The sequence below is a fragment of the Ailuropoda melanoleuca genome, chromosome 16, assembly GCF_002007445.2.
Source record: "Ailuropoda melanoleuca isolate Jingjing chromosome 16, ASM200744v2, whole genome shotgun sequence".
Taxonomy (NCBI): Eukaryota; Metazoa; Chordata; class Mammalia; order Carnivora; family Ursidae; genus Ailuropoda; species Ailuropoda melanoleuca.
Window position 1 is genome coordinate 41150313 of NC_048233.1, and position 22309 is coordinate 41172621.

The 22309-nt window shown below is 47.1% G+C and overlaps 2 protein-coding genes across 5 annotated transcripts in view; both read right to left on the reverse strand.

Moving 5' to 3' along the window:
• The window catches only part of SMAGP (small cell adhesion glycoprotein), a 21297-nt gene extending 12970 nt beyond the window's left edge, over positions 1-8327 (reverse strand). Inside the window, exons 1-4 of the mRNA XM_034644784.1 lie at positions 8316-8327; positions 7982-8030; positions 4206-4406; positions 3394-3465 (exon numbers count right to left, since the gene is read on the reverse strand). Coding sequence (XP_034500675.1) covers positions 3394-3465; positions 4206-4406; positions 7982-8030; positions 8316-8327 — 334 coding nt within the window. The remainder of the gene's footprint in view (positions 1-3393; positions 3466-4205; positions 4407-7981; positions 8031-8315) is intronic.
• A 679-nt stretch (positions 8328-9006) lies between these two features.
• Positions 9007-22309, reverse strand: part of BIN2 (bridging integrator 2) — a 30147-nt gene continuing 16844 nt past the window's right edge. The window contains exons 6-13 of one of the 4 annotated variants that reach the window (XM_019802096.2): positions 20859-20966; positions 20457-20542; positions 19242-19317; positions 18289-18371; positions 14189-14939; positions 12409-12489; positions 10685-10759; positions 9007-9496 (exon numbers count right to left, since the gene is read on the reverse strand). In XM_019802096.2, coding sequence (XP_019657655.1) covers positions 9467-9496; positions 10685-10759; positions 12409-12489; positions 14189-14939; positions 18289-18371; positions 19242-19317; positions 20457-20542; positions 20859-20966 — 1290 coding nt within the window. In that variant the 3' untranslated portion in view covers positions 9007-9466. Of the gene's footprint in view, positions 9497-10684; positions 10760-12408; positions 12490-14186; positions 14943-18288; positions 18372-19241; positions 19318-20456; positions 20543-20858; positions 20967-22309 lie in introns of those variants that run through there. The other 3 variants (XM_034646431.1, XM_034646432.1, XR_004621470.1) reach the window with 3 other exon arrangements.

Genomic DNA, 22309 nt, shown 5'->3' on the forward strand with positions numbered 1-22309 from the left:
GTGGGGCTCGATCCCATAACGCCGGGATCACGCCCTGAGCCGAAGGCAGACACTTAACCGCTGTGCCACCCAGGCGCCCCCATTATCTCCTGTTTCTATACCATTTCTCTCCTGTCTCCCTGTTCAAACAAAGGATGTTACTCTCTTCCGTCCCTCTCCTCAGGCTAGGAAGGACTGTAACACCATTCTTCTCTGTGGTGGGGGACTTGGGGTAGAGGACCACAAGATTGGAGGCTCCACCCAAATCCTAACCAACAGCGAACGAACTTCAAGATCTATTTCGCTTCCGTACCCTTTTTCTGGTTGTCGTTAACCCAGATACCTGTTGGTTTCTTTGTGGCCCTTGTTTCCAGGCTAAATCTCTTATCACTGAGGCATCAGATCCTTTACCACCTGAGTCTGCCAACCTACTTATTTGCTTTAGACCTGCCCAACAAAGGGCGGCTCCCCCAGTTCTCCTTTCCATGGGAACCCGCCCTGGAATTCTACTTCCTTTCTCATTCCTTCTCTTTCGTGTCCTTGGACCAGTGGGGTGCAGTGAGACTCTGAGAGCAGTGTACCATGACAGAAAGAACACAGGCTTTGGAGTAAAACTAGACTGGGCACAAAATCCTGCCTCTGCCTTTATTAGTCACACGACCTTGGGAGAATTTAACCTCTGAAAATCTCTTTTTTTTTTTTTTTTAAAGATTTTATTTATTCGACAGAGATAGACACAGCCAGCGAGAGAGGGAACACAAGCAGGGGGAGAGGGAGAGGAAGAAGCAGGCTCACAGCAGAGGAGCCTGACGTGGGGCTCGATCCCATAACGCCGGGATCATGCCCTGAGCCGAAGGCAGACGCTTAACCGCTGTGCCACCCAGGCGCCCCTGAAAATCTCTTTTTTTTAATTTTTTAATTATTTTTTATTATTTTTAAAGATTTATTTATTTATTTGACAGAGATAGAGACAGCCAGTGAGAGAGGGAACACAAGCAGGGAGAGTGGGAGAGGAAGAAGCAGGCTCATAGCGGAAGAGCCTGATGTGGGGCTCGATCCCACAACGCCGGGATCACGCCCTGAGCCGAAGGCAGATGTTTAACGGCTATGCCACTCAGGCACCCCTGAAAATTTCTTAATTGTCCCGAACCTCAGTTTTTGCTTCTGTAAAATGAGAATAACACCTGTTCACAAGGTTGGGATAAGGAATAAGCAAGATGAAAAACAACAACAACAAAACAAGCCAATTTAAAAAAAATGGGTAAGGACTTGAACAGAGATTTCTCTAAAGGAGATATGCAAAAAAAGAAAAAAGAGAAAAGAAGATACGCAGATGGCCCATTAGGATGGCTACTATAAGGGTGCCTGGGTGGCTCAGTCGTTAAGCCACTGCCTTCAGCTCAGGGCGTGATCCCAGAGTCCTGGGATCGAGCCCCACATCAGGCTCCTCCACTGGGAGCCTGCTTCTCCCTCTCCCACTCCCCCTGCTTGTGTTCCCTCTGTCGCTGGCTGTCTCTCTCTCTCTCTGTCAAATAAATAAATAAATAAATAAAGTCTTAAAAAAAAAAGGATGGCTACTATCAAGAAAGAAAGAAAAAGAAAGAACAAGTGTTAAGAATGCAGAGAAATCAGAACCCTTGTGCACTGCTGGTAGGGCTGTAACATGGTGCAGCTGCTGTGGAAAACAGTGTGGCAGGTCCTCAAAAACTTAAACGGAATTACCACGTGATCCAGCCATTCCACTTCTGGGTATATACCCGAAAGAACTGAAAGCAGATACTCGAGAAGAAACTTGTATACCCATATTCTTAGCAGCCTTGTTCACAACAGCCAAAGGGTGGAAGCAATCTCTTGATGGAGGAGTGGATACACGAAATGGTCTATTACATGTATATATAATGATATGTGTATGATATTATCCAGCCTTAAAGAGGAAGGACATTCTGACACATGCTACAAGATGGATGAACTTGAGATGCTAAGCGAAAAAGCCAGACGCAAAATGACAACTACTGTATGGTTCCCCTTATATGAGGTACCTAGTCAAATTTATACATATAGAAAGTGAAATGCTGGTCATTAGCAGCTGGAGGGATGGGAGATGGGGAGTTACTGTTTAATCGACTTTCAGTTTGGGAAGATGACCAAGTTCTGGAGGTGGACGGTAATGAAGATGGCACAACTGTGTGAAAGTTAATCAATACGTCCTGCCACTGAACTACCAAAACATGGTTAAAATGGGAACATTTATATTATGTATATTTCACCACAAATTTAAAAAAAGAAACAAAAGAATGTGCCCAAGTCCTAACTTGTCAGTTAGCTGCCAGAGCATCACCTCTTTTCCCTATGGGCAGGTTTATTCTAGAGGTCCTCTGCCTTCTCCTTCAGAACACCTGCCAGGACAGATGCAGTCTGTGGTCTCACGCATGACACTAACTTGGTCTGGAACAGCCACTGCACCCTTCTTGGTCTGTACAGACCTCATCTATTCTTCATCCCATTCCCCACTCATGAAGCCTTTGCTGACCAATCTAGACTTCTATCCATTTCTCCCTCTTCTTGTCTTTCCCTGGACAACAGCCATTCTGAATTGCGTGCATCACGGTCACAGAGGACAGTGTCTTCAACTTCCCTGGGTTTGTCACTCACCTGTTTCCACATCAGTACAGTAGATAATACTTGCCCTAATGAACGACGAAGGAGACTTAGTACATGAAAACAGAGGTGCACAGACCAACCAAGGCTTTGTTCCTCCCTTACCCTACAGTACACAACAAAAACCATCAACGACTATTGGTTTGTCTGGCTCACCTTGGTTACTAACAAAAGGTGGGAATTCTTTCTCAGTGTGACAAGAGGTGGATCCCTGCCTGAGCATAGCTCCAGGAAACAACGGGTTTTGATGCTGGAGTGTATCATCAGAGGAGTGGAATTAAAAAGCAGGCACAATTCCTTTCCAGGAAAAAAGGGTCTCTAACAAGCACCCGTTAATAATGATAACCTGTTTTACTGAGTGCTTACTAGATATGAGACACTGGTGCTAGGTATTTTACATGGGTTATCTCATTTAATCTTCACGAATAATCTCATAAGATAGGTACTATTTCCTCCATTTTACAAACGAGAAAACTGGAGCTTAGAGAGTGGTCACCCACTCAAGGTCACAGAGCTTTAAGTGGTAGTACTGGGAACTGGCCCAGGTCCGTGAGACTTCAGATTCCAAATGCACCGAAGTAAGCATTTTGGTTGCCCTCTGCAGCTTCCCAGGACCTTTTCCGGTGTGAGACGGGCACATGGAAGTGGGAGGTCAACCCATCTGGGCTGAGGCCTCAGGGAATTCCAGGCCTGGGCTGGAGGTGGGGGAATGTTAACAATTCCCTACCATTCCTACTGGGAAAGGCCTTCACCTACCTCCCGGAGAAGGCGTGGTTAGCAGGCTAGACATTGCAGCAAGGGGATGGGCACCTCCAGGGAGCAGCAGATCTGTAGGAAGCGGGACAAAGACAGGCAATGAGGTGCGCGGGCCCCTCCCTGGGGCTGGAGACACTGAAGTCCCAGGAAAGCCTTTGGGGCCAGGTTTTCCCGGATTCCTTCCCTTATGGGAAGTCCTAAACCCTTCTCTTTTGGTTTCCATGAGTTATCTCCTCAGGCTGCAGGTGCCAAGAGTAGAGCCGAGACGTCTGGTACTTGGTGTGGGTTGCCTTTGAACGTACTACCCCGAGATGCTTTCACCTGGCCACCACATTTACCTAAGGGATTTCTCCCGGCCCGAGAAAGTTAGGCGAAGGTGTGCAAATTAGCACTGGACCCAGTTTCGCCCAGAGGCAGGCACAGGTACCCCGCTCCTCCCGAGCCGGGAGTCTGCGCGCAGCCGTCCACTAGGGGTCAGGAGAGGGCCGGCTCCGGTGCCCGCGTGGGGGCAGGGCCGGGGCCTGGGGGCGGGGAGCCAGACACCGGAACGTGGAGGTGAGGGGCCTCAGTCCCCTCAGGCCCGTCCCCGAGCAGCGGCTGTCCGGCCCCGGCCCGCTCCCGCCCAGTCGTCCCTTCCCTGTCCGCTGTGCCGCCCGCGTGCCGCCGACCGAACCCCACCGGCCAGCCGGTAGTGCCGACCGCACTTGGCCCGGCCCGGGACTCGGCGCCCGGCGCGGACGTCGCGGCTGGCGCGGCGAGGACCCAGCGACTGGGTCTCGGCCCCGCCCCACGCCTCGGCCCTCCCGCGTTACCGGCACACGGCTCCCGGCAGCCCGCGGCGCGCGGCCGTCCGTCCGTCCGTCCGGGGTACCCGCTCCGAGCGGCCGCGACGGGAGGCTCTGGCCGCTCTGGGCTCGCGTCGCTGCCGTGGCCGAGGCGACCGCGGTGTGCGTGCGGCCCCCGGGCTCGCCCGGCCCCGTGCCCTGCTCCGGTGCCCTCCTCCGCGTGCTCACCTTACCAGTCGGACGGGCGGCCGGGGGAGGGCCCGGCGCCACTCCGCGCGTCCTTTTGAACTCGCCGAGGGCGGGAACGGCGGAGATTCGCGGAGAGCTGCCGCGGGACGCGGAGCGGGAGGAAGCGGGACGGACGCGCCGAGCGAGCTGCGGAGGCCGGCCGGGAGTGGGGGTGGAGGGACCGGCCGACTGGGTGGGACAGGAAAAGAGGAGAGAAACCGCCCTCTGCAGGTTCCCTCTGCCCGCCCGGCCGCCTCTGCTCCCCCGGGAGGAAAGGCTGCTTTTCCTTGTCCGATTGTCACTTTGCTCTTCATCCGGAGCCGCTTCCTCCCTCGCCCCGAGGCTCCAGACGGCGTGCGATCGGAACTGGGATAACTGGGATCTGTCCGCTTGCCCCCATCGACGTTAATTTGAATTTCCAGCAAATGTGGAAAGTTACATTTACTTGCGTTTGCATATCATTTACGTAAATGGGTCGATGTCCAGAAGCTTGGAGCGTAAGCTTACATAGCATAGTAGGCTCGCCGCGGCCGCGAAGCTGGGAGGACTGGGGGCAGGGGGGACCGGTGCCCCATCCGGATCTTCCTCGTCTGACGTTCTTCGGAGGCCGGTGGTATACAGCTTAAGAGCGTCATGGACTTTGGATTCAAACAGTCCTAGCCCCGCCGCTTGTTCGCTGTGTGACTCTGGGCGAATTACTTAACATCTTTAAAATCTGTGCCCTCATCCCTGAAATGAGGCCATATCATAGCCACACATTTAGCACATGGTGAGCGCCTCAATTTAACTGTTCATCAGTGCCGTACTTTAGCCATCTTGACTCACTTCTCTCTGTGGCAGGAAATGTTCCCAAATTAATGAACTCCATGACTAAGGATGTAATACTGTAAACACAGGCTCTGGAATCCGCTCTGCTGTGTGATCTCAGACAAGCGACTTGGGTTTCATTTCTCTCCCTAGGGCAATACCTGTCTCTTGAAGTTACTGGGGGGAGAGAATGAATTAATACATCTAAAGCATTAGAACCTTACCCGCCCGTATCTTGGCTTCCTATTTAGGGTTAGGACTCAAGTGGTTGTTCTGCCAGTGAAAGAGATTTCCTTGCATACTTATTCCTGTCAGGAGTTCTGTAGTTTTGGAAATCAATATTTATATAGACTGATAGGTCTGGTGCATGTTATTTGGGGAACAAAGACTGAGAAAAAAATCTCAGAGAATAGAGGCATAGTGTGAGAAAAAAAGCAAAAACATAAAATAAGCAAGGGTGATTGCATTAATTCCTAAAGATATTATTTGGTAAAAACCAGAGGAAAAAACAGTAAATCGATGAAATTCATTTTATTTAAATAGATTTTTAAAGGCACGGTAGTTATCAATGAGGGAGAAGAAAGCCCCCGTGTGGGAAAACTACCAGTCCAACCAAGAAGGCAAAGAAAGTAACATGTAGGCAAGATGTACGTAAGTTAAGAAAAAGGTCAGCCTGGCCAGTTCTCAGATAAAAGAATACCCAAGAGAAAAGGAAATTCAAATCTTAAGGGTTATATTCCAAAGGTGGACAATTGCTTGCATTTCCTGACAAGCTGATCAAGAATTCCAGGACGGGCTGAGAGTTTTTATCTCCTTAATCTCCCCCATAGCCTATTCCAATATGTACTAAGGATTCTCCCCACCCACCGCGGACTCGGAGTCCTCAAGCCCAACGGACTCTATTGAAACATGTTACTTTCACAATTTGATGGTTCATCACTCACAAGTAACTTTTTTCTCTTTAAAATGTCGCCTTAAAAGGTTTGCTGGTACCTGATTTTATCCCTGGAGGCACATACCATTCATTTAAAAAGTGTAAATATGCAGAAAAATAAGATCCACTATGCATGTGCTCAGCACCCGATTTAGCATAAAACAGCAGTACTGTAAGCAGCGCGCGCGGGCGCGGTTCCTTGGCGCGTCCTGTATATCCTGGCTGTGTCATGTTTCCAGCGTTCTCCAGGTATCTCACCGAGCCTGTCAATATTGTCCTTCAGATCGCCGCAACGCAGGGACTGGGTGATGTTCTTGAAATTAATTTTATATAGAGATGCATACAGACAGATGACGAATGGAGCCTCACTGGTGGTGAACTGGCAGTGTTCTCCAAGGAGTGAATGCTCAGCTTCAGAAACTGGAGCAGCTATTCTTTTGTCAACAGAGCTCAGGGGCCTCAGGGCAGGGAATGAGAGATACTCATCTCTGGTCAGTTGATCGGCTTCTAGCCCCTTCCCGTGCTGCTGCAGGACGGCAGTCTTCTAAATCCTAGGCTTTCCCCTGGACATCTTTACCATTACATATATATGTGTGTGTATATATATATATATATATATATATATTAGTATTTATTTATTTGAGAGGGAAAGACAGAAGACAAGCGGGAGGAGGAGCAGAGGGAGAAGCAGACTCCCCTCTGAGCATTGAGCCCCCCGGATCACGAACTGAGCCGAAGGCAGACGCTTGACCCACTGAGCCACGGAGGAGCCCCAACTATACCATTTTGTAAATCAGGGTAAACAACTTGGTTCCTAGCCAAAACTATCTGCCTTAAATAAGCAAAATTACTAGTTACTCCGGCATACTGGCCCCTTCCCCTTCCTTCTTGGAACCTCCTACAGGGCCACCTGCTCATGAAGCATCAATCTCAAAATGTAGTAAATGTCTCCGCTTCTGTTGTGCCTGTCGCAGGAGTTACCTTGGCTGCTTGTCTCCCTAGAAGCAGGTCCCTAGAAGTCCTCGCCAGCACACTCTTTTCCTAGGAGGGAAAGCCCTGCAGAGAAAAGGCATGAATTGGATTTTGCTGGATGAATGTGGGAGAGGCGATTCCAAGCAGGTCACAGAAGGCCTTGGACGGCTAGGGGCCTGTATTCCCAGCATTTCCCCCACCCTGCCAATCCCCCTGGAGTATCTCTCCCAGCCGTGATTCTGAGTGCCAAGGGAATGGGACGGCTTATGGGGAAGGTATTAAAATATAGGCAGTAGGGCCTTCATAGGGGGGCATGCAACCTCTTCTCCATTTCAGCAGAAATCTTTTGAGAATAGCAGGATTCGATCTTAGAAGAATGACTCTTTTTTTTTTTTAAAGATTTTATTTATTTATTTGACAGAGATAGAGACAGCCAGCAAGAGAGGGAACACAAGCAAGGGGGAGTGGGAGAGGAAGAAGCAGGCTCATAGCGGAGGAGCCTGATGTGGGGCTCGATCCCATAACGCCGGGATCACGCCCTGAGCCGAAGGCAGACGCTTAACCGCTGTGCCACCCAGGCGCTCCNCGCCCCTAGAAGAATGACTCTTAAATACATTTATTTCCAGCTCCCTGACGGACACATCCTCTGGAAAGTCCTGCAAGTTCTCAAGCTCCTGGTATCCGACGTTCGTACAGGACACCCAGTAAACTACACAGAAGGTGTATCATGATCAGTTTTGACACATGTATGTACTCAGTAAACAATCGCCACAACATTATGCATATTTCCATCTCTCTAAAAGTTTCCTTGTGCTCCCCGTCCCACCACCGCCGCTGGTCTACCGGTCACTGTAGACACTACCACGCCTCTCCATAAACTGGGCCAGTGTCATTCTCCAGGGAACCTGGATCTGGAAAGGACACAGAGGCAAAAGGGGGTGGCAGCTGAGTCTTGCTTAGAGGGGCAGTCTAACACCTTCCTGCCACAGACATCCCTGGGCTGGTTCTCCTGTTCTTTCAGTTCTGTGAGCTGCCTCATGTCCTTCCAACATATTCTTTACTGCTTAATTGGGGCAGTTTGTTGTTTGTAACCGGAGAACCCACAGGCAATGATGCCGTCCTCCTACAGTCACCATTTCAGAGAATGGCTCCACCAAATCCTAGTCGCTCAAGCCCAACCCAGAGTAATTCCTTACCACCTCAGTCATGTCTCCTCCTCTCACCCATTCCGCTCCCGGCTCAACAGTCTGTCTCCATGAGGTTCTCACTCTTTCCCTCATCGTTATTTCTCTAGTACCTGGTAGGGTGCTTGGTCTAGAGCGCGAACTAATAAATGCTTGCTGGAACGACTGACTGAACGGTGACATCGGTGACATCGCCCACAACCCCGAAACAAAAGCGTTTGCATGTGTGTGTTTATTGGGGCGGCAGGACTTCAAAGTGAGTTTTTAATGTTTTCACAGAAGTAAATGATAGGACTTGAATCCAGGATTTCGGATTCTAAATTCCGCACCATTTCCGTTCTATTGTTATATTTTGTATCCTTTTCCTTCACTTGGGAGTTCCATTTCTCCTTCCATCCTGCTCAGATGCTCATTTACACCAGGTAGCAGACTGTAAACACTAGCTACAACTCGAAAATGTAACCCCTTTCCCAGGGTATTTGCTAGTTAGCTGGAAGTGGGCGTGGGGGGGGGAGGGGACATGCCGTAGAGCATCAGGATTGAGGAAAGGAGCCTGTGGCCCCTGGCATGGTTCCGACTGGGGCTGGGGGTCAAGGATGTGACTAAAGCTATCTGCACGCGGGGTAGAAGCAATAACCTTACCTGAGTGGAGAACGGAGTGCAGGGCTGGAGCAGCTGCCTGGGTCCAACAAACCAATCCGTACACAGTCAGAATAATACTTTATTTAACAATCAGAAAATCTGTTCTTTTGGCTCTGAGTCTTGCAAAATGAGTGGTAAGTCAGAGATCGATTCACTGTTCTCTGAGTCTGTGTGGTCATGCGTCTCGATGTGGACCTGTCTCTGTCTACAGATGCTCATGCTTTCTACAGTCATTTTAGGCCCACTTTGCTTAACATAGGAAGTCTTCTTATTCTAACGATGCTAAAGCCTGAATTAAATATTCCCGGGATCTAACAGTTTCTTCTCCCACGCCTGCCGCCCTCCCTCCCCTAAGTCTGCTCCTCAGCCTCCATTAATGCTAGATCTTTAGAGACCGCCAGCATTCACAGTGTTGGACAACCTAAAAATGAATGCTAGATCTTAGGCGCCTCTGACCTATGTGCCCTCTAGCCGAGGAGCTTCTCTGGGGAGATGTGTGTGGAGGTCTTGGCAGTTTCTCTTCAGAGGCAGTCAGTTGGAACTGCAGACACCTGGAGAGTAAACAGGATTGGGTTAGACGCTGACCGGCCCTCCCACCAACCAAGGCAGGGGCGTGGGAAGGGATTCATTTTGCTTCTATCGAAGTCTATTTCTTGTAAGGGACTGGCCTCTGTTGAGAGAGGTGTGTGTGAAACTGGTTGTTGGAATTACCGTGAAGACTTGTTGCAGATACTCACTGAACCATTTGCCTTCTCTTTAGGAGGATTCACAGAACTTTCTTTTTCATCTTAGTAGTTGGAACTGTTGCTCTCTTAAGGAATGGGCACCATGAACTGCGTGAACTGACCAGGTTTGCCTCTTCTTCTTGGATGTTAGCAAGTGTGAAACCAACTTTGTGGTCCATCCTCAGTAATTTTATTATTTTATAGAATGCATTTTTGTATTTGCCTAATTCATGGCTCCATTTTACGTCACTGTTACTAATGCACTTCTGAGTATATTTTGTGTGTGTGTATTTACCTTTTTGTGTGCCTTTTATATATCTTAACTCCTTTTTTTGGGGGGGGGGAGAGAGCACATGCGTGCACACAAGTAGGGGAGACGAGGGACAGGGAGAGAGAGAGAGAGAATCTTAAGCAGGTTCCATGCCCAGCGAGAAGCCTGATGTGGGACTGGATCTCATGAACCTGAGATGATGACCTGAGCTGAAATCAAGAGTCTGACGCTTAACTGAGTCACCCAGGCGCCGCACTTAACTCCTTTTTGCAGTAAGTTCAGATAAAAATATTTAGGGGGCGCCTGGGTGACTCAGTCAGTTAAGCGTCTGCCTTCGGCTCAGGTCATGATCTGGGGTCCTGGGATCAAGCCCCCGCGTCAGGCTCCCTGCTCCCTGGGGAGTCTGTTTCTCCCTCTCCCTCTGCCTGTCTCTCCCCCTGCTTGTGCTCTCTGTCAAATAAATAAATAAAACCTTAAAAAAATATTTAGGAGATGAGGCTATGGTGAGAGGTCAAAAGGTTCAAGGCCAAATGTTGGGAAATGGGCACAGAAACCACAAAGTCCCAGGTTACCCTTGGTTCCTCTGGCTCCTTCCTGCTTGACTTTGCCCTGAGGATGTTGTTTGCAGCCGGGTTCCCCTGGTAGCCCGAGTGAGGTTTCCATACTGTAGCCAAACCTCTGTCCACCCCCCAATGCCCAGTCTTACCACTCACCCCATTCTCTGTGTTATCTGGCCTCCTTACCTCTTCTTGAGGCGCAGCTGCCATGACATTGCTCTCTTCTGGAACTGCAGAGACATGAAGCTGAAGATCTTGGTTCTACAAAAAGAAGAGCGCTGCCAGTGAGAGGTGGCTCAACCGCCCTGGTCTCTCAGCTTAGAAGGGTCTTCTGCGCCCTACACTTTACGAGGGTCCTACACAATACAAAGGGCAGACCTACAATGTCGTTTTCCTATGGCTTGAGAGCATCAGGGAAGGCTTTACTGTCATTCTCTGTCACGGATCAAGAGATCGAGATTCAGGGGCGCCTGGGTGGCACAGCGGTTAGACATCCGCCTTCGGCTCAGGGCGTGATCCCAGCGTTATGGGATCGAGCCCCACATCAGGCTCCTCCGCTGGGAATCTGCTTCTTCCTCTCCCTCTCCCCCTGCTTGTGTTCCCTCTCTCGCTGGCTGTCTCTCTGTCAAATAAATAAATAAAATCTTAAAAAAAAAAAAAAGAGATTGAGACTCAAAGGGTCAAATGACCTCCTGGGACCGGAAACCAGGTCTTAGGACTCCCATTGTTTCCATGATCAGACACCGTGTGATCTGTGTGACACGCATCTGTATATAAATCTATGTGGGAGTCCATGAGGGTATAAATATAGGCCTTAAAACCACTACCTACCACTTTTAGACTAACCCTCCTCGGGAACGCACCGCAGCTCTCACACTGACGTGATCCTAAGCCGTGGTGGTTAGGAAAGGCAAGCGGTATGATGGTTTCTTTGGGAAAAGTTCTCGGTTCTGAGATGGGAACCCGAGGTGTGGAAAGCCCTCTCTAGGAACAGCTAAGCCAGGGGAAGAAGACCTTGGCACTCACAGTGCTTTCGCCTTTAAGGAATTTTCCTTATTTCCTCCTCCAATTCCAGGCTCTGAATAGTCCCAAAGGTAATACCACCTCCCAGAAAGTCATTGTTCTGTCAGAGAACCTTTGTTCTCTCTCAGGTGATTCAAATGCTGAGCAAGAACAGATCTCGTGGTTTATCTACCCATTTTTATACGTGATACATCTGTAATTCTGCTTGAGGGAAACTATGACTTATGGCGCCTCTGTAAGGGAGGTGAACAGATCTCGGAGGACATAGGCTCAGGAGATTGAGGACGCTGATAGGCTAGGATCTAAGCACTAGCTGCTTAATTCCACAGGAAAAATATGTCTCCTTAGCTGATGACCAAGCAATCCCAGAGGAGAGGCTGAGTAGAGAACACTATAAATCTCCAACAGAAGGAGGTATCTTCAGGGGGAAGGAGGTTGTGCCCTGTATCTCTTTCCCAAGGACTGTGTTACCAGCCTGTTCCTCAAAAATAGACAGTATCTTGGCCCCTGTCATCTCCCCTACAATAAGATAACGTCCGAGAGGCAAACCTGTTTTATTCACTCTTGCTGACCCCACATACTAAAATCATATAATACATTACGAAGTCCAATTTAAATTAATTTTGAATTTTCCACGCTGTTGAATTTCTTTTTTTAGCGCAGAGAAGTGAAAAGTGGCTACACGTTACCTACTCAAAATCGCACATTTCTCCTGTGGCTTATTCACTGTCTACACGCCCTGCACATTTCTCCCCATCAGTAGAGTTTCCTCAGCCTAGAAGCCAATGAAGGGAGAAAGTTTCATCTCTTGCTCCGTCCGGACGTTCCGCACCTCGGGTGGATCAAGACTGAGAGCATAATAACACTGACGACTTAGATGTCACTACCTCAGGGGGGTCCGCAGAGGTGAGCTTATTGTTCTCTTCCTTGTCCTCGATCTTCTGTGCCGTGTCAGACTCTGAAAAAACCTGTGGATCAAAGTGGACAACGTAGGAGAGAGTCCCACACCTCCACACCCTAGATGCCACCCCGGGACACTTAGTCTGTGCTAGCTGGTACCCACGGTAGCGGCATGGGACCCGTGTCCAGAGAACGGGAGGCTCTCAACATAGCCTGGTCAGCCTTCAGTGAGGCACAGGCAGTCCCAGGGTGGTGTGAACTGGGGGGGCGCCAAAAGTCTCAGACTCCCGGATATCTGCACGGCTCATGGCCTGGCCTCCTTCTTTACCCAAATGTCTCCTCTGACCACTCTGTTTAAAACTGCAATTTAGCCTTCACTCCCTGTACCTTCCCCTATTAATTTTTCTACCTCTATCATCACTAAATTGTCATTTTACTTATTTATTGTTTCTTGAGTATCTCCCTTATTCCTCCCATCCCCCACCCACCAGAATGTAAGATGCAGGAAGGCAGAGAACTTTCGGTTTTGTTTACTGTAATATCCCACCTCCTAGAAAAGTGCCTGGCACACAGCAGGGGCTCAGTAAATAATTAGGGAATGAATGAATGAATGAATGAATGAATGAATGAATGAATGAATGAATGTTGGTGCCATCTCTAGTTAGATGTCTCACATAATCTTCTCTACAATGCACCTGACAGGTGATCATATATCCTTAGCTTTTAACAGCAAGGAAGGAGGGCAGTTTCTCAAGGTGGCCTATTCTATTTTTGGTTTTCGAAGTCCCTGTGCCCCCTTTCCCCTATATTTCAAATTGGTTTTCCGTATCATTTTTTAACAGAGCTAACTGCTGAAAGTTCCTCTTATACTGATCCAAAATGTACTTGAAAAAAAAATCTTTACACATAGTTCTGCCCTCAGGAATCTCATAAAACAAGTCCAACCTCTCTCCTATATGATAAGCCTTTCCATATAATTTGAATAGAATATGACTTGATTTCCAGATCCTTCATGGAACTGGTTGCTCTCCACGGGATCTCTGCCACTATTTTAACACAATCCTTCTCTCATCCATATCCTCACCTTTCGAAAGACCATCCCTTTTGCTGTACTTTCCCCGGTGGGTTCCTTCTTCCACACCTCTCTCATCAAAGAAGATAGATCTCAGAAATTCGTAAATGCCATTTTGCTGACCATAGTCATAAGTAGGACAAACTGAAATGGGACCCTCCTCCCCATCCCCCCAAAGAAGGTAAAGCTCAGGATGCCAGTTGTAGATTCTTTATATTGGGAACTCCCAGAACTTGGAGCAAAAGAAAGAAATTAGCAAGAATCTGCTCATAATAATAATAATATTAGAGACAGTCCTTTGCAGAAGTCAACTACCCTAAGAGTACAGGTCATGAATATGTGAAACAATCCCCAGAACCAAAAAAGATGTCCAAGAAGATCCTTAAAACTGTAATCTAATGACGTAAGATCTTATCAATTGGGGCAAGCTGACTATAGTAAAGATGATCTACATGGAGGTTATAAAAGGGAATGAAGACTCAACCTGGGGGCGCCTGGGTGGCTCAGTCAGTTAAGTGTCTGCCTTCTGCTCAGGTCATGATCCCAGGGTCACAGGACCAAGCCCTGCATCAAGCTCCCCACTCAGTGGGGAGTCTGCTTCTCCCTCTGACCCTCCCCCCTCTCGTGAGCTTTCTCTCTCTCAAATAAATAAAATCTTAAAAAAAAAAAAAAGACTCAACCAGATCCAATCTCACCTCAGGCATCATCAGCGTAGGGGAAGTACAAAGTTCTTCTGGGTTCAGATTGTTGATGTTTTCCTTTTCTCTGGCCTCAGGAGTTCTTACCGGCTTCTCTGGTGGCTGTGGGTCAGGAGAAAACTCTAAGGAGGCCCTAGGACTTGGAGTCCCAGCCCTCAAGAAGGCCCTGGGACTGGCAGGTGAACCCTGCTCAGTGGCTAGAGGGCTGGAGGGTATGTTCCCTGAGGAGAGCCTGGGGCTGGGAGTGGCTCTGGGTGGAGGAGGCCTATTCGGAGGTGCTGAGGCCCTCTGGATAGAGGCTGTCTTCTTTGGTTGTTCAGATCCTTCACTTGAGGTGCAGGTCCAGAGGACTACTTCTGGGAGGGATGCGGGCTGCTCTGAAGGGATAAGGGCACTGCCTGGTGATGGAGGTGGCAAGCAAGGGAGAACTTCCTCCTGGGGCTTGCCGCCCTCCATGGCGGGAGAGGGCTGGGCCTGGGCGGGGCCATTGCAAGTTGACGGAGGCTCTTCCTCCTCAGAGGAGCTCGCTTCAGACTCTTCCTCCTCTATTTCCTTGTCTTTGAAGGGCTCTTTAGTCTCAGAATCTTCTTCTCCCTGGGCCACATCAGATGCCAGCTCTTCTTCACTTGCTGAGGTGGAGTCCCTCTCATTCTTCAAAGAAAGCGCAGAGGGACTGGTAGGTGAGGTCAGGGGGCTCGAGATGGCAGATGTGCGAACTGGGGAAGAGATGACTAAGGAGCGTCGGCTGCTGCTGCGAAAGTAAAAGCATTCAGATTCAGAAGGACACCTGGAAGCAGCCCAGACACCCCCGAAGAAATAATGATGCACGCGCATAAGAAGAAAACAGAGCATAGCAATGTAAAATATGGGAACGTCTGTATACATTGCCATAATGTTTCACAAAGCGAAAAAGAGACTGTAAAATGTTATCCATATCACGATCTCAATGATGTAAAAATATATAAAGAAAACAAGACTAGAAAGAAACACAGCAAAACACTGACAAAATATTTTCTCTGCGGAAAAGATTCCGTGGGTGATATACAGTTGATCCTTGAGGATTCTGTATTTGCAAATTCACTCAATGGATTTGCAACTGCAAAATTAATACTCATGATGCTTTCACAGCCAGCCACGGACATATGTGAGCTTTGAAGAATGAGCTCCTGGGGAGCACCTTCCCAGCTGAGGTCTAAGAAGGCAATCCTCTGCCTTGTTTCAACTCTTACACAGCAAATGTGTCCTTTTTGGCATGTTGTTCATACTGTTGTGCTTTTTGTTGATTTTACTGTTTAAAATGGCCTCCAACTATGGCATTAAAGTGCTTAGAGCCAGAAGACTGTGTGCCTTACAGAGAAAAAACACATGTTAGAGAAGCTTCACTCCAGCCTGAGAACTGGTGCTGCTGGCTAGGAGTTCAGTATGAAGGAATCAACAATATGCATTATTTATTTATTTATTTAGAGAGCAAGCACAAATGCGGGGGGGGGAGAAGCAGAGGGAGAGGGAGAATCTCAAGCAGACTCTATGCTGAGTGTGAAGCCCGACTCAGGGCTTGATCCTACAACCCTGAGATCATGACCTGAACCGAGATCAAGAGTCAGACACTTAACCAACTGAGCCATGCAGGCACCCCAGCAATATGTATTGAATAAGGTGTCTTTAAACAGAAACACACATGAGACAAGGTTACGTATTGACTGGTTGATGAAAATGTTGGGAGCAGGGGCTCACAGGAACCGAACTCTGTGTTCCCCTTAGCAGCAATGGTTCAGTATTCACTAATCCAGTGCTCACTGTGACTTTACAGATCACAAGTACCCCGAATAATGAAATTGACTAGAACATTTAGCGAGTATGCTGGGCACCCTCCTGGGTGCCTCTACAGCCAATATCAGCTTGTCTCCTACTCACCTCCTCCTGTGTACTGTCCACAGACTGCTTAAGCAACACACAAGTATTTACTCAACGGGTACAATTATGTGGGCACAAGGATGGGAGATAGGTAGAGGAAGAGAGAGAGTTCCTGCCTTGTGGGAGTTTCTGATGTGAGATAAGTTGAGCGACACAGGTTCTTTCTAGCACTAGCATTCTCGGGGTCAGCAGGTTTAAAAGGTCCAGGACATAGCAAGAAAAAAACAGATTTCCCTACAAGGTCCTGGGACATCTTGGTTTAAGTGAGAGTGGGTTTCAGATGAATGGACAATGAGAAAACTCTGGCTTTCAATGCTGGGAAAAAGAGAAACAGAATTTTTTGAGCAAAATGGAATTCATCTAGGAAATCTATATTGACCCTTAAGTAATTATTTTTAATGGTCTGTAACAAATTGCTAGATGAATAGTACAAATAACAAACGTGAACCCGATTCTTCCCGCAAGTCCCAAGATCAGTTCCACCGCCTCCTTTTAAAGTCTTCCCTGCCCATCCATACAATGGCAAGTACTTACCTCTCTGGAATTCCTACTGGTCTCATGAGGTACTTAGTATGGGCAAGCCTATTATCGTTCCTTGTCTCCTGAGGTACATACTTTCTGTCCTTCCAACTTTCGGTAAATCACCCAAAGGACACGTCTCCTATGTCTTTGGATCCCTAACTCTCAACATAAAACCTTGTACATAGAAGGAACTTAAATCTTCCTGAACAAAGGCTTCAGAATGAGAAAGTGATCACATTCTAAAGGACCACTGAATTGCTTATGTTTATCAGCATAAAGAATGTATGCACAACACACACACAGGAAAAGTAAACCATAACAAGATATTTGCAGTGCACTTCATTAAAAGATTAATATCCAGAAAAACACACAAAAAAATACCTTCTACAAATCAATTTTTTAAAAAAGGTAAACATCTAGGGACGCCTGGGTGGCTCAGTCGGTTAAGCGTCTGCCTTCCACTCAGGTCATGATCTCAGGGTCCTGGGACTGAGTCCCACATCAGGCTCCCTGCTCAGTGGGGAGTCTGCTTCTCCCTCTCCCTCTGCTGCTCCCCCTGATTGTGCTCTCTGATAAATAAATAAGAAAATAAAATCTTACCAAAAAAAATACAAAAAGGTAAACGATCTAAATGAAAAATGTGAAAAAAAGGATAAAGAGGAAAGTCACAGAAAGGAACCTTAAATGGCCAATAACATGGAAAGATGTTCAAGCTAACTAGCAACTGTGGAGATATGAATTAAAATTGCAAAGAATTCCACTTCACACCTGTTAGTTTGGAAAAATTAGTAAGTCTGACAGTCACATGTAGCAAGAATATGGTGCAACGGGGGCTTTTATGTACTGCTGGTGGGCTGTGAATTGGACTGGTCACTTTGGAGAGCCATTTGACTAGGCCAATGCTGAGGAGGCCCAGAGGCACAGACCCTGATTCAGCAGCTCCACTCCCAGTACGCACCCTAAAGACACTCTTGCTAACAGTCACAGGAGCAATGGAAAATGTGTCCATCGCAACATTATTGGTAATAGCAAGAAACTGGAAAACAACCCAAATGTCTATTAGCAGGAGGGCAGATAAATTGCAGACAAATAAATTGCAGACTAGCTACGCAACAGCATCCACAACAGTTGGGGAAAGGAAAGACTGACAACATGTAGCAACAGGATAAATGAACCTCGCCAACAGTACAAAGAGAACAAAAGGAGTTGCCAAAGTACATGTGTAGTATAATTCCATTTTATAAAGTTTAAAAACATGCGGAACAATATTTTCTGTGTGTATATATGTGTATAAGAAAAGTAAAAAAGAAAAGCATGGAAAAAGTAAATACTACATTTAAGACAGTGCTTCCCTTTGGTGAGGGGCAGGATGAGTGGGGAGGGGACACTGGGCACTTCACTAGTACACAGAATAGCTGATCTCTTAAATTTGGTAGCTATACGGCTACTTTACTGTATTCTTATTTAGTGTAGTATTCTTTATACCTTTAGTGATAGCTGAAATATTTCATACAAGGAAAAAGCATTTATATATGGCATACTGCAAATAACAATTTCATGCACGTGAACACGCAGGGAAGGCCAGATCGGGGATGGAAATGAGGGTGAGGCATATGTTTCCAGGACAAGCGAAGGAGCAAAGAGTCTCTGGAGTTGCTCACCTTGATACTCCCTTCACCACAAAGACTTTGTTGGAATGTTGCTTCTCCAGTTTGCTCATCACCTCGTAGAGACTGTGGTTCAGCTAGAGCCAGCAAGAGAGACAGGTTGCTAGCCAGTGGGAACCGGAGACGGGCATATCCCTCGTCTTCTCCCTTTCAGACGGTTCCCCAAATAAAACCTCCCCACCCTTAACTATATAAGTGCCCCTTGTCTCTTTTGCACTAGTGTTCAGGGTCCTGTCCTGCCGCCCCTTCTTCCTCAACTGTCTGTGTCTTAATTTCTGCCTCTTCCCTCAGACTGGAGGCTCTCTCAGGCTGGGTCCTTGATGTTTCATGTTTGAGTTGAGGTTCTAGCTTCTCTCAGGTAATCCAGGGAAGGAAAATCCATTGTAATATTAACAAGGCAAACCATAATTTAGCTAAAGCTACTATGGAGAGAAATGTGTGGATGTGTGCATGAATTTAATTAATGCTGGAACAGCGAAGAGTCTTGGAATCCCAGGACTAGAAAAGGCCCCAGGAGGTGGTGTTCTGGGGCTTCCTGTCACTGAATAGGACTAGCCTTCTCTATTCACGCCCAAATACCTGAGAGACTGACCTGTAGTTTAAACACTGCCCGTTTTGCTCCCTAGCAACAAAAGATAAAGATTTCACAGCTTGGTTCCCCATTCCAGCTATTCCTCCCACAGGCCTAACCTCCTTTGTTTATCTGAAGCTCAAGTCTGGACGCCATTATTCAGTGGTTAATGGCGATGGGGAGGACCCTCTGATAGGTACACATGTGCTTTACCACAGTTCAACACAGTCAATGAAGTGCTATCTTTTATCACGAGAGAAAAGTAAAAACCTGTGGTGCCAATATCAATATTCAACGCGATGATGTAAATTAGGGCTACTTTCATATTTCCTAGAAAAACCCACCTAGGTGTCTACATGGGCCAGAGGTTTCTCACCTTGCTCATCTCCCTGTAGAAGACATCCCTCAGGTTGGAAATGTTTTGGAAGATGGTCACGTAACAGCCAATACGACTATCAGGAGGCAAAAAACAACAACAACAAAACAATAACAAAAAACTCCACATACAGGTAAGGGTTGGTAAAGGAAACCTTTGAAATACAAGGTAGGAGCTTAAGCCAACACCAGCCAACACCAAGACTCCTCAGTGAAAAGCACCCCACACCCTAGACTCAGGATGTTCTGGGATCTGGATTCATCAGAGCCAGGCCAGTAGCACACTTGACTCTTGGAAGGGTGGGAAGGTCAAGGGAGACCCTTATCAGCCCAGTCTGACACCGTAATATAAGAGACTTCTAGTTGCATGAAGCTCTCTTGATTCAGGCTCGTTGGGTATTAAAGTGATATGAATGAAAGTATTCTGAAGATTTTTTAAAGTGTGCTATAAATATATGGTCATACAATTATAATTATTATAATAATTATTCTTTCTTATTATGCGATACTTGGACTGCTATGGAGCTGTATGCACATTAGTGGAATTCTACTATAAATGAATTGGGGAAGTTTATATTTAAAGAAACTGTATTAAATTTCAATGCTATTTAGATTAGGAATCACATAATTAGTGTTTCAGGATACAAGTAGTTATTAAAAAGGCTCCATCATACATAGACTAAATTTAAGTGGCAATATAAAATACTGACTACAACTGCATTGCAGCATATCTTGTACAATGAAAACAGGATACAAATAGAATTTCGACGCAGATACATCTAAAACACTTTTACCTTCTGTGAAGCAAAGACATCATTAATAGAAATAATCATCCCATGGTTTAAGTCAGTCTGGATGTTCATGAACCAAGCTAGTTTAAAACAATACACACTTAAGCATGAAACCAGACAGTCCTAGTTCCCATGATGACAGTAGTTTACTTGCCAGATCTCTCCTATCCAAGAAGCATCTTGCCTCTAAACCGGAAAAGCCAGCAGGGCAAGCACGGCTATCTCGGTATTGCAGATGAAGAAACCAGGGTCTGGGGCAATAAGGCAGTTTGCCTATTATCACCCAGCAGGTCAGTAGCAGGGCTGAGGCAACATCCCACTCTTGGAACAGAGCTCTTTTCACTAGGCGACACGCCTGGGTTGCCAGGTAACGGGGGCCTCCACTGGCCCAGGAATCCAGGCCTTTCCTGACTGTCAATCATTACCTATGATAAAGAACAGGCAGCTCCTCCAGGAGTTCCTGGTTCAGGTCTTCGAACACACCCTGGGCTTTGTTGAACTCTTCCTCTGCCTAAGGGGTAAGAGAGACAGGATCGGTTCCCTCAATCCCGAATCTAAGGCTCCAGACTGCCTCCTCTATTCCCCGCATTCTTTCAGGGACTAGGCTTACCTGGAACCATGCCCCTCCCTCCCCAGACCCATGCCCTCCCCAGCCTTGCGTCTCTGACTATCCTTTGACAATCGGTGTCAGGGGAAACAGGATTTCCTTCAGAACGCTGGATGCTGAATTTATCATTTCCTACACCCAGCTTGGCCCAGCCACCTGCCACCGTTAGTGGGGGAGGGAGGGCAGGAAGGTTTCACCAGGCTTTTTTTTTTTTTCTTACTTTGGCAGTCTTGGCCTCATCTTTCTTCTTGGCATTCTGCACTGCCTCCAGGTGGTGTCGGGCACTGTCATAGTCCACAAGTTTCCGACCCCGCTTGGCAATTCTTTCCTAACCCAGAGTCAGGAGAGAGGGCCTTGATATTCACTTTTCAGGGGCCAGCATGAAGATAACAGAGTAGCACGATTATTGGGTCCCATTACCAAATTTCACTTTCTAACAGCTTTGTGCCCATGGGATTTCCCTCACTATTTGGAAAGAATGGGAATTCTCATTAGAGCGTAGGGGAGAGAGAGAGAAAGGAAAATCCTACAGAGAACATGGAAGCCTGCACTAAGTATTAACATTTCCTATGAACCCACTAAAAACAGGTTCAGCCTCCAGGAGAAATGGCCTTGAGGATCCAGCTGAATTCAAAGTCAGAAGTTTGGGGTCTTACTCCCAAGGCTGCCACTTATTGGCCTTGTGACGGAGGGCGAGGCACATCTCTTCTGGAACCTCAGCAACACTGCTCTACGGTGTTATTTTAAAGATCAAACGCTGACTACAAAGTGCTCTTAAAACCCTAAAGCATAATAAAAATAGTAAATTATTGTGCGCACTGAGAGCGCGTCTACTCAGGCTCATCCATACTGCAAATCCAATCATAGATTTTGCAAGGATCTTCGTGATTATCTGGTCCAGCTTCCTATTTAATACATGGAGCTTCTCTGTAATATTCAAAATAAGTAGTTCAACTTCTGCTTGAAGTTGAACTCAACTCCCAACTTCACAGTATATTTCAGTGTTGGAAAGCTCTACGAGAAACTTAAGTCAGGATCCCTCTAATTTCTCCCTATTAATCTACAAGCAGCGCAGTGCCTGACGGAGTAGATGTTTCATAAATCTGCATTGAATGAGTACATGAATTCTAACTCTGCTTTCTGAAACCATTTAGAACAAGCTGCATCCCTCTTTCACCTAACAGACCTGCCAGTATTGGAAGATAATTATTATGACTCCTCCAAGTTTCCTCATCTCTACAATAAACATATCAGCTGTTTTTTAAAAAAAATTTATTTATTAATTTGTCAGAGAGAGAGAGAGAGAAAGCACAAGCAGGGGGAGCGGCAAAGGCAGAGGGAGAAGCAGGCTCTCCGGGGAGCAAGGAGCCTGATGCGGAACTCGATCCCAGGACCCTGGGATCATGACCTGAGCTGAAGGCAGACGTTTAACCAACTGAGCTACCCAGATGTCCCTACCAGCTGTTTTTTTTTTTTTTTCTTCCCACCACTAAAAGGGATGCCTGGACCTGGATCTAATTCAAAACCAGCTCGGATCTGGTTCACCGAAACCTAATTCTTTTTTTTTTTAGATGTTATTTATTTATTTGACAGAGGGAGACAGCCAGCGAGAGAGGGAACACAAGCAGGGGGAGTGGGAGAGGAAGAAGCAGGCTCTTAGCAGAGGAGCCT